General features: G+C 47.5%; 1 protein-coding gene across 1 annotated transcript; it reads left to right on the top strand.

Moving 5' to 3' along the window:
• The first annotated feature begins 7,147 nt into the window (after positions 1-7,147).
• HCAR1 (hydroxycarboxylic acid receptor 1) lies at positions 7,148-12,279 on the top strand. Its single transcript, XM_057299549.1, has one exon. It carries the CDS (start codon positions 8,005-8,007, stop codon positions 9,043-9,045), a length of 1,041 nt encoding a protein of 346 aa, XP_057155532.1. The 5' UTR covers positions 7,148-8,004; the 3' UTR covers positions 9,046-12,279.
• Positions 12,280-13,534: the final 1,255 nt, after the last annotated feature.

The following is a 13,534-nucleotide window of genomic DNA, read 5'->3' as shown; positions in this document are numbered from 1 at the left end:
TGGCTCCCTGCAACTTCCACCTCCTGGGTTCAAGTGATTCTCCTGCCTCAGCCTCCAAAGTAACTGGGATTGCAGGTGCCTGCAACCACGCCTGGCTAAATTCTGTATTTTTTATAGAGACAGGGTTTCACCATGTTGGCCAGGCTGGTCGCAAACTCCTGATCTCAAATGATCTGCCCACCTCAGCCTCCCAAAGTGCTGGGATGGCAGCCATGTATCACCACACCCAGCTCATTTTTCTTTTTTTTCTTTTTTTTTTTTTTCTGTAGAGTTGGGGTTTCACCATGTTGTCCAGGCCGGTCTCTAACTCCTGGGCTCAAGAGATCCACCCGCCTCAGCCTCCCAAGATGCTGGGATTACAGGCATGAGCCATCGCACCCAGCCCTTTCCTTTCTTTTTAAGACAGAATAGTGTTCCATTGTGTGTATAGACCACATTCTGTTTATCTGTTTATCAGCTGATGGACTCCTGGGCTGCTTCTGCCTTTTGGCTATTGTGACCATACTGCTATGAGCATGAGTGTACAAATACCTGTTCAAGTCCCTGCTTTCAATTCTTTCAGGCATATATCCAGAAGTAGAATTGCTGGATCTCAATATTTTTAGTAACTGCCGCATTGTTTTCCATATTTTGCATTCCCACCAACAATGCACAAGGGTTTCAGTTTCTCCACAATTTTGCCAATGCTTATTTTCTGTGTTTTGTTTGTTTGTTTGTTTGTTTTGTTTTTTAGAGAGAGTCTCGCTCTGTCGCCCACGCTGGAGTGCAGTGGCGCGATCTCGGCTCACTGCAAGCTCCGCCTCCCGGGTTCACGCCATTCTCCTGCCTCAGCCTCCCGAGTAGCTGGGACTACAGTTGCCCACCACTACGCCTGGATCATTTTTTTGTGTTTTTAGTAGAGACAGGGTTTCACCGTGTTAGCCAGGATGGTCTCGATCTCCTGACCTCGTGATCCGCCCGCCTCGGCCTCCCAAAGTGCTGGGATTACAAGCATAAGCCACCGCACCCAGCCTTTTTTCTTTTTTTTTAACCAATAACCATCCTAATGTGTGTGAAGTGGTATCTTGTGGTTTTGATTTAGATTTCCCTAGTGAAATAGTAATATTGAGTATCTTAGTGGCAAATGTGTTTATTGGCCATTTGTATATCTTTGGAGATATGCCTATTCAAGTCATTTGCCTTTTTCTTCTTTTCTTTTTTTTCTTTCTTTCTTTTTTTTTTTTTTTTTTTGTGATGGAGTCTCACTCTGTTGCCCATGCTGGAGTCCAGTGGCACATTCTTAGCTCACTGCAGCCTCTGCCTCCGGGGTTCAAGCAATTTTCCTGCCTCAGCCTCCTGAGTAGCTGGGACTACAGGTGTGTGCCACCACATCCAGCTAATGTCTTTATTTTTATTTTTGTTTTATTTTATTTATTTATTTTTTTGAGACAGAGTCTCGCTCTGTCACCCAGGCTAGAGTGCAGTGACTCAATTTCGGCTCACTGCCAGCTCCGCCTCCCGGGTTCATACCATTCTCCTGCCTCAGCCTCCCGAGTAGCTGGGACTATAGGCACCTGCCACCATTACTGGCTCATTTTTTATATTTTTAATAGAGACGGGGTTTCACCATGTTAGCCAGGATGGTCTCAATCTCCTGACCTTGTGATCCACTGGTCTCAGCCTCCCAAAGTGCTGGGATTACAGGCATGAGCCACTGTGCCCGGTCTATTTTTTAATTAGGTTGTTTTTTATTGATATTGTACTTGATTTGTAAGAGCTCTTTGTATATTTCGGATATTAATCCCTTATCACATATATGTGGTTTGCAAATACTTTCTCCCATCCCATGGATTGCCTTGTATATTAGTCCACTTTCATACTGCTGATAAAGACATATCCAAGACTGAGCAATTTACAAAAGAGGTTTAATGGGCTCACAGTTCCACGTGGCTGGGGAGGCCTCACAATCATGGTGGAAGCTGAAAGGCACATCTCACATGGCAGCAGACAAGAAAAAGGAGCTTGTGCAGGGAAACTCCCCTTTACAAAACCATCAGATCTTGTGAGACTTATTCACTATCACAAGAATAGCACAGAAAAGTCCTGCCCCCTGGTTCAATTACCTCCCACTGGGTCCCTCCCACATCATGTGGGAGTTACGGGAGCTACAATTCAAGATGAGATTTGGGTGGGGACACAGCCAAACCATATCACCTTGTCTATTTTTTTGTTTGTTTGTTTTGTTTTTATTTTTAATGTGGAGTCTCACTCAGTCACCCAGGCTGGAGTGCAGTGGTACAGTCTCAGCTTACTGCAACCTCTACCTCCCAAGTTCAAGGGATTCTCCTGCCTCAGCCTCCCAAGAAGCTGAGACTACAGATGTGTGCCACCAGACCCAGCTAATTTTTGTATTTTTAGTAGAGATGAGGTTTCACCATGTTAGCTAGGCTAGCCTCAAACTCCTGACCTCAAGTGATCTGCCTCCCTCGGCCTCCCAAAGTGCTGGGATGACAGGCGTGAGCCACTGCTCCTGACCTCACCTTGTCTGTTGATAGTGAGTGTCCTTTGAGGCACAAAGGTTTTAATTTTGGTGGAGTCCAATTTATCTATTTTTTCTTTTGTTCCTTGTGTTTTTGGCATCATATCCAAAAATCATTGCCTTAGTCAATGTCATTAAGCTTTTCCCCTATGTTTTCTAAGAGTTTTGTAGTTTTAGCTTTTACATCTAGATCTTGGATCTATTTTGAATTAATTTTTAGATTTATTTATTTATTTTTGAGACGGAGTCTCATTCTGTCACCCAAGCTGGAGTGCTGTGGCTGCAATCTCAGCTCACTGCAACTTCTGCCTCCCCGGTTCAAGCAATTCTCCTGCCTCAGCCTCCCAAGTAGCTGGGATTACAGGTGCTCGCCACCACACCTGGCTAATTTTCATATTTTTAGGAGAGATGGGGTTTCACCATGTTGGTCAGGCTGGTCTTGAACTCCTGACCTTGTGATCCACCCACCTCACCTCTCAAAGTGCTGGGATTACAGGCATGAGCCACCGCGCCCGGCCTATTTATTTTTTTAGATGGAGTCTGGCTCTTGTCCTCCAGACTGGAGTGCAATGGTGTGATCTCGGCTCACTGCAACCTCCGCCTCCAAGCTTCTAGCAATTCTCCTGCCTCACTCTCCCGAGTAGCTGGGACTACAGGTGCTTGCCACCACACCTGGCTAATTTTTATATTTTTAATAGAGATGGAGTTTTACCATGTTGGCCAGACTGGTCTTGAACTCCTGATTCCAGGTGATCTGCCCTCCTTGGCCTCCCATAGTGCTGGGATTACAGGTGTGAGCCACTGCCTGGCCAGTTTTTTTTTTTTTTTTTTTTTTTTCTGAGACAGATTCTCACTCTGTGGCCCAGGCTGGAGTGCAGTGGTGCAATCTTGGCTCACTGCAACCTCCACCTCCTGGGTTCAAGCGATTCTTGTGACTCAGCCTCTGGAATAGCTGGGACTACAGGCATGCACCACCATGACTGGCTAATTTTTTTTTTTTTTTTTTTTTGAGACAAAGTCTCACTCTTGTCCCCTAGGCTGGAGTGCAATGGCGCTATCTCGGCCCACTGCAACCTCTGCCTCCCAGGTTCAAGCGATTCTCCTGCCTCAGCCCTCCAAGTAGCTGGGATTACAGGCACCTGCCACCACACCCGGCTAGTTTTGGTATTTTTAGTAGAGACAGGGTTTCACCATGTTGGCCAGGCTGGTCTCGAACTCCTGACCTCAGGTGATCCACCCACCTCCGCCTCCCAAAGTGCTGGGATTACAGGAGTGAGCCACCACTCCCAGCCACGACCGGCTAATTTTTGTAATTTTAGTAGAGTTGGGGTTTCACCATGTTGGGCAGGCTGGTCTCGAACTCCTGATCGCAAGTGATCTGCCTCCCAAAGTACTGGGATTATAGGCATGAGCCTAGGTAGATCTAAATTTGGTGCACAAAGGAATAGGGCACCAGAGCATGATCTTGAGCAGGAAGTCCAAGAAGAGAGAGACAGCATCTTCTTGAAGCCCTGGGGTAGAATAAGATCAGATTGTACGTGAAAAACCAGTAGGCTTTTGGGGTGGGTGCGGTGGCTCACGCCTGTAATCCCAGCACTTTGAGAGGCCGAGGCAGGCAGATCGCTTGAACCCAGGAGTTCAGGACCAGCCTGACCAGTATGGTGAGACCTTGTCTCTACAAAATATACAAAAATTAGCCAGGCATGGTGGCACGTGCCTGTGGTCCCAGCAACTTGTGAGGCTGAGGTGGGAGGATCACTTGAGCCTGGGAAGCACAGGCTGAAAGGAGCTACATTTGTGCCACTGCACTCCAGCCTTAGCGACAGAGCCAGACTCTGTCTCAAAACATACAAACCAAAAAAACCAGTAGACTTTCAGAGGAATAGATGCCATTATTTTCTTCCTTAATCCTCTGCCTTCCAGCTAATTCTACAGCCACAAAAAGAAAAAAAAAAAAGAGAGAAGAAGGTGATTTGACAAGACAAAGGATTTAGAAAAGAAAGGCAGGTGTTAGTCATGTGGAAAAAAAAGGAAGTATTTGTGTTTACAAGAATCCCGACAGTATCTGAGAATGTAGAATGATGAATATTTTCCATTTGTTAAAAAATCCAGGCTAAGCATGTGAAGTACTCAGGGTTACCCCTCTGACCTCATCTTGGGGGTGTTTCAGCCTACCATGGTTACCCCTGTTAGTTAACACCTTATCACAGAATCACAAAGGCCCACAGAGTGAAAGTGGTTACAATGAGATCTCATGAAAAGTAGGAGTTAGGCTTGGCATGGTGGCTTACACCTGTAATGTCAGCACATTTGAGAGGTCAAGGTGGGTGGATCACTTGAGCCCAGGAGTTTGAGACCTGGACAACATGGCAAAACCCCGTCTCTACAAAAAATACAAAAATTAGCTGGGCATGGTAGCATGCGCCTGTAGTCCCAGTCACTCAGGAAGCTAAGGTGAGAGGATGGCTTGAGCCTGAGAGGTTGAGGCTACAGTGAGCGAAGACAGAGCCACTGCACTCCAGCCTGGACAACAGAGCCAGACTCTGTCTCAAAAAAAAAGAAAGAGAGAGAGGGAGGGAGGGAGGGAGAGAGAGAGAGAGAAAGAGAGAGACAGAGAGAGAGAAAGAGAGAGAGAGAAAGAAAGAAAGAAAAGAAAGGAAGAAAAGAAAGAAGGAAGGAAAGAAAGAAGGAGAAAAGTAGGAGTTAGTCATCCAGGCCAAGAGTATGAAGTTTGTCTTCAAAGAACTCCTGAATTTGTGGGGGAACTAGATATAGACGTTTGACGAACACGTTTTTATTTATTAGAGGTTATGAGACTAGCGAGTAGGGTGGAAGGAGGAAAGTGGCAGGAAAATCATACTGGAAAGGTAGGTTGGGAACCAACTGTGAAGGACCTTGTACGTCAATCCAAGGAATGTGACCTTCAACCTAGAGCAAGAGGTGACAAACTCAAAATCCCACAGAGACTAGGCTTGCCAATGAGGAAAGCCAACCAGGTGTAAGGCAATAGGGAGTGGTGGGGACTGTGGCAAACAGTAAAGCTCATTCTCTGTCTACAGGGGCTCATTCTCTGTCTCTACTCCATCTACTCTAAGCTCCAGCTGATTGTTTCCATGTGGGAGTGTCGGTCCAGTGTGGCCAGATCTTCCAGTGTTCTAAGAGACAACAGAAATCCAGGTTTTTATAGGACTGCACCAGGTTTTAAAAACATATCGGCCAAGCCAGGCTGGTTTTTAAACCAGATATGGTCCACAGGCCATCATTCTAGCCCCTTGGCAGATTGAAGGGAGCTAGTGAAGATTTTTAAGTGAAAAGAGGTATATGATAATATCTGTGCTTTAGAAAAATCAGATTATTGTGTAGAAGATGACTTACAGGAAATAGATGAGAGGAAGGGAAACCAGTTAGGAAACTGTTTCAACAGTTCAGGTGGGAAGTGACTGCGGTCTGTGCTAGGGCGAGGCAGGGGAGAATGTAGGTGGACAGATTTGGAGTCCAGCATCCAGTGGGAAGAATTTAGCTTCAGTGTGCATCTAGAAGACAGACACATTCTTTCAATGCACCCCCTCTTTTCCACCCCATTTTTTTTTTTTTTTTTGAGACAGAGTTTCTTTCTGTCGCCCAGGCTGGAGTGCATTGGCACGATCTCGGCTCACTGCAACCTCCACCTCCCGGGTTCAAGTGATTCTCCTGCCTCAGCCTCCTGAGTAACTGGGATTACAGACACGTGCCACAACACCTGACTGATTTTTGTATATTTTTAGTAGAGATGGGGTTTCACCATGTTGGCAAGGCTGGTCTTGTACTCCTGACCTCAAGTCATCCACCTGCCTCGGCCTCCCGAAGTGCTGGGATTATAGATGTGAGCCACCGCGACTGGCCTCCACCCCATTTTCTTCTTTCTTTCTTTTTTCTTTTTCTTTTTCTTGTTTTTTCTTTTCTTTTCTTTTTTTTTTTTTTTTAGACGGAGTCTGGTTCTGTCACCCAGACTGGAGTGCAGTGGCGCAATCTTGGCTCCCTGCAAGCTCCGCAGGGAGCTTGCAAGCTCCGCCTCCCGGGTTCACGCCATTCTCCTGCCTCAGCCTCCCGAGTAGCTGGGACTACAGGCGCCCGCCACCACGCCTGGCTCATTTTTTTGTATTTTTAGTAGAGACGGGGTTTTACCGTGTTAGCCAGGATGGTCTCCATCTCCTGACCTGGTGATCCGCCCGCCTGGGCCTCCCAAAGTGCTTGGATTACAGGCGTGAGCCACCGTGCCCGGCCTCCACCCCATTTTCTAAACTGGAAGCTGAAAAGCACAGGGCAGATTAATAATCCTTAAAGCCAAAGGACAGGAAATTTTAGCAAAGACTCCAATTTTTTGTGCAGTCTAATGTTACTCATGATTGCTTTAGAGATGGACTCCTTAATCAACTCCTCCAATCCTCTTCCGCCCCCAGGGGGCAGTTTTAATTAATGGGCTCAGCACATAGTTGAAATTAAAAACGTACATCTCATGGTGTTTGGCTCATTCAAGCAGCCAATGGAAACTCAGGGCCAAATCTTTGTAAAAGTTCTAGGCTCTGCTTCCCAGCAGAGGGGGAAACCGGCTCCCAAAGAGGCCGTTTTGTGGAGACAGACATACGAGAAGTGGGCTTCGGATCTATTTCATGGTCTTGGTGGTTGTGCAACTGGCCCCTTTGGTTCACGGGAGGATGTAAAGGCCAGGGAGGTGGGAATAGAGCGGGGGAAAGGTGACTCCCGTCCAAGAATTTTTCTAACATCCATCAAGTATCGTGATTAGAACTTTTTTCTCCGCAGACTCCTCCAATTCTTGAGCGCGGTATTTTTCGGCACAGGAAATGGCCCGGAGGAGCTGCAGAGCAAAGCCTCCCCTCTCTGGCACCGCATGGGAGTGCCCCGTGGGATGAGGGAGAGGACAAGGCAGTCAGGCAAAGGTTACGGGAGGAAAGCAAAGGCAGGGGCCCAGAACCACTCCAGGAAATGTTTGGATTTCTCCACCAGGAGGGAGGACAAACAAGCTTTCTTCTTGCCTTCTGGGCAGCTTTGTGTGCTCTCCAGCACGGAGTCCGAGGAGGAAGAGCGAAGCTGAAAATGAAAATTCCTCTGGCGCTGGACCCAATCGCTCCTCTACGGCATCAATCTCATCGGACCCCCCCACCCTACCGCCTCTCAGAAATGACCACTTTTGCAAAATTGCATGCATTTCCAAGCTTCATCCGGCTCCAGGCTTGGCCTCTCCCAGAGGCAGGCGGCTTGTGAGACGGGCTCCAGAGAAAGGACCTCCCTGGGTCTCTCATTTCCTGGCTGAAGTTTCTCTTCTCGCTGCTGTGGCAGCATCCAACCCACACACACAGGACCCGCATCCCGGGTGATGAAGTCAGACACGCAGCAGCTGGGTGAGTGCTAACGCTCAGATAAGCATCTGTGCCATTGTGGGGACTCCCTGGGCTGCTCTGCACCCGGACACTTGCTCTGTCCCCGCCATGTACAACGGGTCGTGCTGCCGCATCGAGGGGGACACCATCTCCCAGGTGATGCCGCCGCTGCTCATTGTGGCCTTTGTGCTGGGCGCACTAGGCAATGGGGTCGCCCTGTGTGGTTTCTGCTTCCACATGAAGACCTGGAAGCCCAGCACTGTTTACCTTTTCAATTTGGCCGTGGCTGATTTCCTCCTTATGATCTGCCTGCCTTTTCGGACAGACTATTACCTCAGACGTAGACACTGGGCTTTTGGGGACATTCCCTGCCGAGTGGGGCTCTTCACGTTGGCCATGAACAGGGCCGGGAGCATCGTGTTCCTTACGGTGGTGGCTGCGGACAGGTATTTCAAAGTGGTCCACCCCCACCACGCGGTGAACACTATCTCCACCCGGATGGCGGCTGGCATCGTCTGCACCCTGTGGACCCTGGTCATCCTGGGAACACTGTATCTTTTGCTGGAGAACCATCTCTGCGTGCAAGAGACGGCCGTCTCCTGTGAGAGCTTCATCATGGAGTCGGCCAATGGCTGGCATGACATCATGTTCCAGCTGGAGTTCTTTATGCCCCTCGGCATCATCTTATTTTGCTCCTTCAAGATTGTTTGGAGCCTGAGGCGGAGGCAGCAGCTGGCCAGACAGGCTCGGATGAAGAAGGCGACCCGGTTCATCATGGTGGTGGCAATTGTGTTCATCACATGCTACCTGCCCAGCGTGTCCGCTAGACTCTATTTCCTCTGGACGGTGCCCTTGAGTGCCTGCGATCCCTCTGTCCATGGGGCCCTGCACATCACCCTCAGCTTCACCTACATGAACAGCATGCTGGATCCCCTGGTGTATTATTTTTCAAGCCCCTCGTTTCCCAAATTCTACAACAAGCTCAAAATCTGCAGTCTGAAACCCAAGCAGCCAGGACACTCAAAAACACAAAGGCCGGAAGAGATGCCAATTTCAAACCTCGGTCGCAGGAGTTGCATCAGTGTGGCAAATAGTTTCCAAAGCCAGTCTGATGGGCAATGGGATCCCCACATTGTTGAGTGGCACTGAACAAGCAGACCAACAACACTGAGGAAGATAGAGTGATGACTTAGAATTAACTCGTGCTAAGGGGTCGGGGGCTTTGAAAATGCCACCCCCCTTTCTTATTGCAAGACGGCTTCACGCACATGAACTGCATCCTTCTCATTCTGTCGGAAATGAAATTCACACAACTATACCTTTTGGGGAGGTTCCAGTTGATTGAAGTGAGTTGGCTGCATTTTCTTATCTGATCACAATGGCAGGGGACAGAATGTGCATGGAGTGGAGCATGTGTGTGTTGGGAGGGGGGCTAGGAACTGCACAGCCCCTGTGTAATTTTCGTTGTTTGTTTTTGTTTTGAGACAGAGTCTCACTCTGTGTCCCAGGCTGGAGTGCAGTGGCACAGTCTCGGCTCACTGCAACCTCTGCCTCCCGGGTTCAAGCAATTCTCCTGCCTCAGCCTCCCGAGTAGCTGGGATTAGAGGCGCCAGCCAACACACCCGGCTAATTTTTGTATTTTTAGTAGAGACAGGGTTTTGCCATGTTGGCCAGGCTGGTCTCGAGCTCCTGACCTCAGGTGATCCGCCTGCCTTGGCCTCCCAAAGTGGTGGGATCACAGGCGTGAGCCACCATGCCCGGCCTCCCCTGTGTCATTTTAAATGGCTAAGTAAATGGGTATATGTGTTTAAATGGGGCATGTTCACTCTCTTAGGGGCTATGGGGCAGTTAGCAGCATTTCCTATCCTCTGACCTTAAATCATTCCTTATCTCAGAAAACAGAAACCGGGCTCAGTCAATCAATGCTTTATTTCAGGCCGAATGAGGCTCTTTAGATTGGGATGTATTGATCTATCAATTTTCATCTTTACATTTCTTTGTACATCTGTACATTTTGTCCAAATGTACATCTGTACGTCTGTCATCGTTGTGACTTCCTGGTAGCCCAAGAAGAACAACAACAAAACAATCTGCTCTGACCTTCAAATCTTTGTATTTCAAAGAAGGTGCTGAGGGATCTGTTTCCTTGCCCTGGCTTCTCCAGTGGGATGTGCTGAGTCCAATACAATTGCTTTTATAATTGCTTTTGACAACTTGTCATGTGACTGTGAATTGAAATTATTCACTTATTCTCCAAGTATTTACTGAATTCGTATTTGGTGGCAGGCAGTATACTGTGTAATTTTTAGTGGAGGGTCATTAGTCAACTCTTATGTGACAGTAAAGTTTTTTGGGGGGGTGGGGACAGAGAAGTTAAGAGCTTTCATCCTTTCACGGAATACAGTTTCTAGACCGATTCTGTGTGAACATCAGTGTTGTCCTCTTATTGCAAGACTCCCTCATACACATGAGTTTCCCAAATGTGTACCTGGACCCCTCGAAACAGAGGACTCTACGAAATGACAAGCTGCCCCTGCCCTGAATTAGGGGAAAACATTCCAGGCCAACTCTAGCTCCTTTCTCAAGCTACAAAGTGGTGAACATGGTTCTCAACTCCTTAATTTATACTCTCTCAAATGCCCAGGATACTCTACCCACTTAAGAACCTTGCCAACTTCTGGGGGTTGGGCATGGTGGCTCACGCTTGTGATCCCAGCACTTTGGGAGACTGAGGCGGATCACCTGAGGTCAGGAGTTCTAGACCAGCCTGACCAACATGGAGAAACCTCGTCTCTACTAAAAATTCAAAATTAGCCTGGTGTGGTGGCGCATGCCTATAATCCCAGCTATTCGGGAGGCTGAGGCAGGAGAATCACTTGAACCCAGGAGGTGGAGGTTGCGGTGAGGTGACATCGTGCCATTGCACTCCAGACTGGGCCACAGGAGTGAAACGCCGTCTCAAAAAAAAAAAAAAAGAACTTTGCCAACTTCTAGTTCTTTGGCCTCAAAACACCCCTCTAGGCTGTCCCTATTATTCCTTTTTTCAGAGGCACTGCGCAGCCTAGTGATGAAAAGTACGAGCTACAGAGCATTAGATGCATCGAAGTTTGAATCTCAGCTCAAGCATTTACTAGGCCTGTGATCTTAGGGCAGCTTGTGTTTTTAGACACTGAGTCTCGCTCTGTTGCCCAGGCTGGAGTGCAGTGGCATGATCATAGCTCACTGCAGCCTCAAACTCCTGGGCTCAAGTGTTCCTCCCACCTCAGCCTCCTGAATAGCTGAGAGTACAGGCATAAGCCACCACACTCAGCTAATTTTTAAATTTTTTTTATAGAGACGAGGTCTCACTCACTGTGTTGCCCAAGCTGGTCTCAAACTCCTGGCCTCCAGCAATCCTCCCACCTTGGCCTCCCAAAGTATTGCGATTGCCAGCATGAGCCACTGCTCCCAGCCTGGCATATATATAGATATATCTATATATCTATATATCTATATATATATATATTTTTTGAGACAGAGTCTTGCTCTGTCACCCAGGCTGGAGTACAGTGGCCCAATCTCAGCTCACTGCAAGCTCTGCCTCCTGGGTCCACGCCATTCTCCTGCCTCAGCCTCCAGAGTAGCTGGGACTACAGGCGCCCCGCCACCACGCCTGGCTAATTTTTTGTATTTTTAGTACAGACGGGGTTTCATTGTGTTAGCCGGGATGGTCTTGATCTCCTGACTTGCGATCCGCCTGCCTCGGCCTCCCAAAGTGCTTGGATTACAGGTGTAAGCCACCGCACCCCGCCCAGCCTGGCAGATTTTATTTAATCATTTGTAGCTTCATTTTCCTCGTCTGTCAAACAGGGATACTGTAATACAACCTCAGTGTGTCATTGGGCCGTTTAAATGAATGTACATTCCTGAGGCATCAGAACTTTGTTCACTGTTATATACCCAATGCCTAGAAGAGGACCTGCACATAGCAGGTGCTCAGTAAATGTTTGTTGAATGAATGAATGATTAAGTGCATGTAAAGCATTAAGCATAGCACCTGGCAGTAAGTGCTCAATATTATGACTTCTTATATTAACACGTTTTACACATAAAGAAATGGAGGCAAGAAAGCGTTTCCTTTGGGGTTTAGAGCGCTTAAGTTGTTCCTCTGTTATCACGCCTGAATTCCCCCGCCCCTCAGTTACCTGGGGAAGAGTAAAGGCAAGAATTCTTACCAGCATTAGTCATACATCCTCCTGATAGGAATCTGCGAAAACACACACTTCTGCTTTTAGTTCTATTCTTAGAATTCTCTCCTGGGCTGTTGCTCCTTTGTTCCTTCATCGTAATAAAAATGGATTCTGAAAGCAAATCTGTGTCCTGTGTGTGACTCTAGGTCAAAGGACCCCTAGGATTTTGCCCTCCAAGGAAAAAAAGCTAAAATATCTAGAACTGCATGGCAGGCAGACAGGCAGAGGTTCTCACCAAAAAAACAGCAAGCACAAACAAAAAGAAAAATCAAATCCAAACTGAAATACAGTCTTGATTCTAAATTTGCTTCCCTTTTTACGTTCGCAGAATGTGACGAAAAATACATCTTAGCAAGAAGTTTCTTTGGACATTGTAAAGAAGTGGAGTATAGCTTTGTTGACAACACTTTGTTTAAACTATCTGAAACAGGAAAATGATTGATTTAGAGGAAAATGTGTTCTCCCTCTTTTTTTTTTTTTTTTTTTTTTGGTGAAATGGGGTCTCACTGTGTTGCCCAGGCTGGAGTGCAGTGGTGTGATCATGGCTCACTGCAACCTCGACTTCCGGGCTCAAGCGATCCTCCCACCTCAGCCTCCCTAGTAGCTGGGGCCACAGGTACACTCCACCATGTCCAGCTAATTTTTCTGTAATTTTTGTAGAGATGGGGTCTCATTATGTTGCCGAGGCTCCTCTCAAACTCCTGGGTTCAAGTGATCCTTCCTCCTTGCTCCTCCTTTTAGAGTCTTTCAGGAAAAGTCACATGAAAGCTGGAAGAGCTATAAGTCTATAGGGATGATGTGGAAAAAACAAGAGGTGTCTTTTATTCGTGCTAACCATGGTAAAACTTTCAGTTTTGGTCTATTCTCGGAATGGATTTCCTTACCCTTTATTAAAACCAAAATGTTTAAGATGGCATCTGAAGGTTACTAAATTGCAGCAGCTCCTTGGAGGGGATTAGAACTCTGAGGCACAAGGGCTTGAGTCAGTTGTTCTCAAGGTGGAGACCTGGCTGCACTGTGAGGCGTGGTCTCTACCTGTCGACTTCCCAGGCCTTCTGATTCACAGAGGTTTCTGATACGATTCAAGAAAGACTCCATCATCACAACGAGTGCATAAATGGCTTCAAGATCAGCGACCTACTTTGCAGGCCCCAGTGAAAAATGAAAATGTGGGGTCCCTTGTTCAAAAGGTGTTAATGGCTGAGCGAGGTGGCTCATGCCTGTAATTCCAGAGCTTTGGGAGGTCGAGGCGGGAGGATCACTTGAGGCCAAGAGTTTGACACCACTCTGGCCAACATGGTGAGACTCCATCTCTACAAAAATTTTAAAAATTAGCCAGGTGTGGTGGTGCGTGACTGTAGTCCTAGCTACTTGAGAGGCTGAGGTGAGAGGATCCCTTGAGACCAAGA

The sequence above is a fragment of the Pan paniscus genome, chromosome 10 (assembly GCF_029289425.2).
Source record: "Pan paniscus chromosome 10, NHGRI_mPanPan1-v2.0_pri, whole genome shotgun sequence".
Taxonomy (NCBI): Eukaryota; Metazoa; Chordata; class Mammalia; order Primates; family Hominidae; genus Pan; species Pan paniscus.
This window is presented reverse-complemented; position numbering and strand designations above follow the sequence as displayed.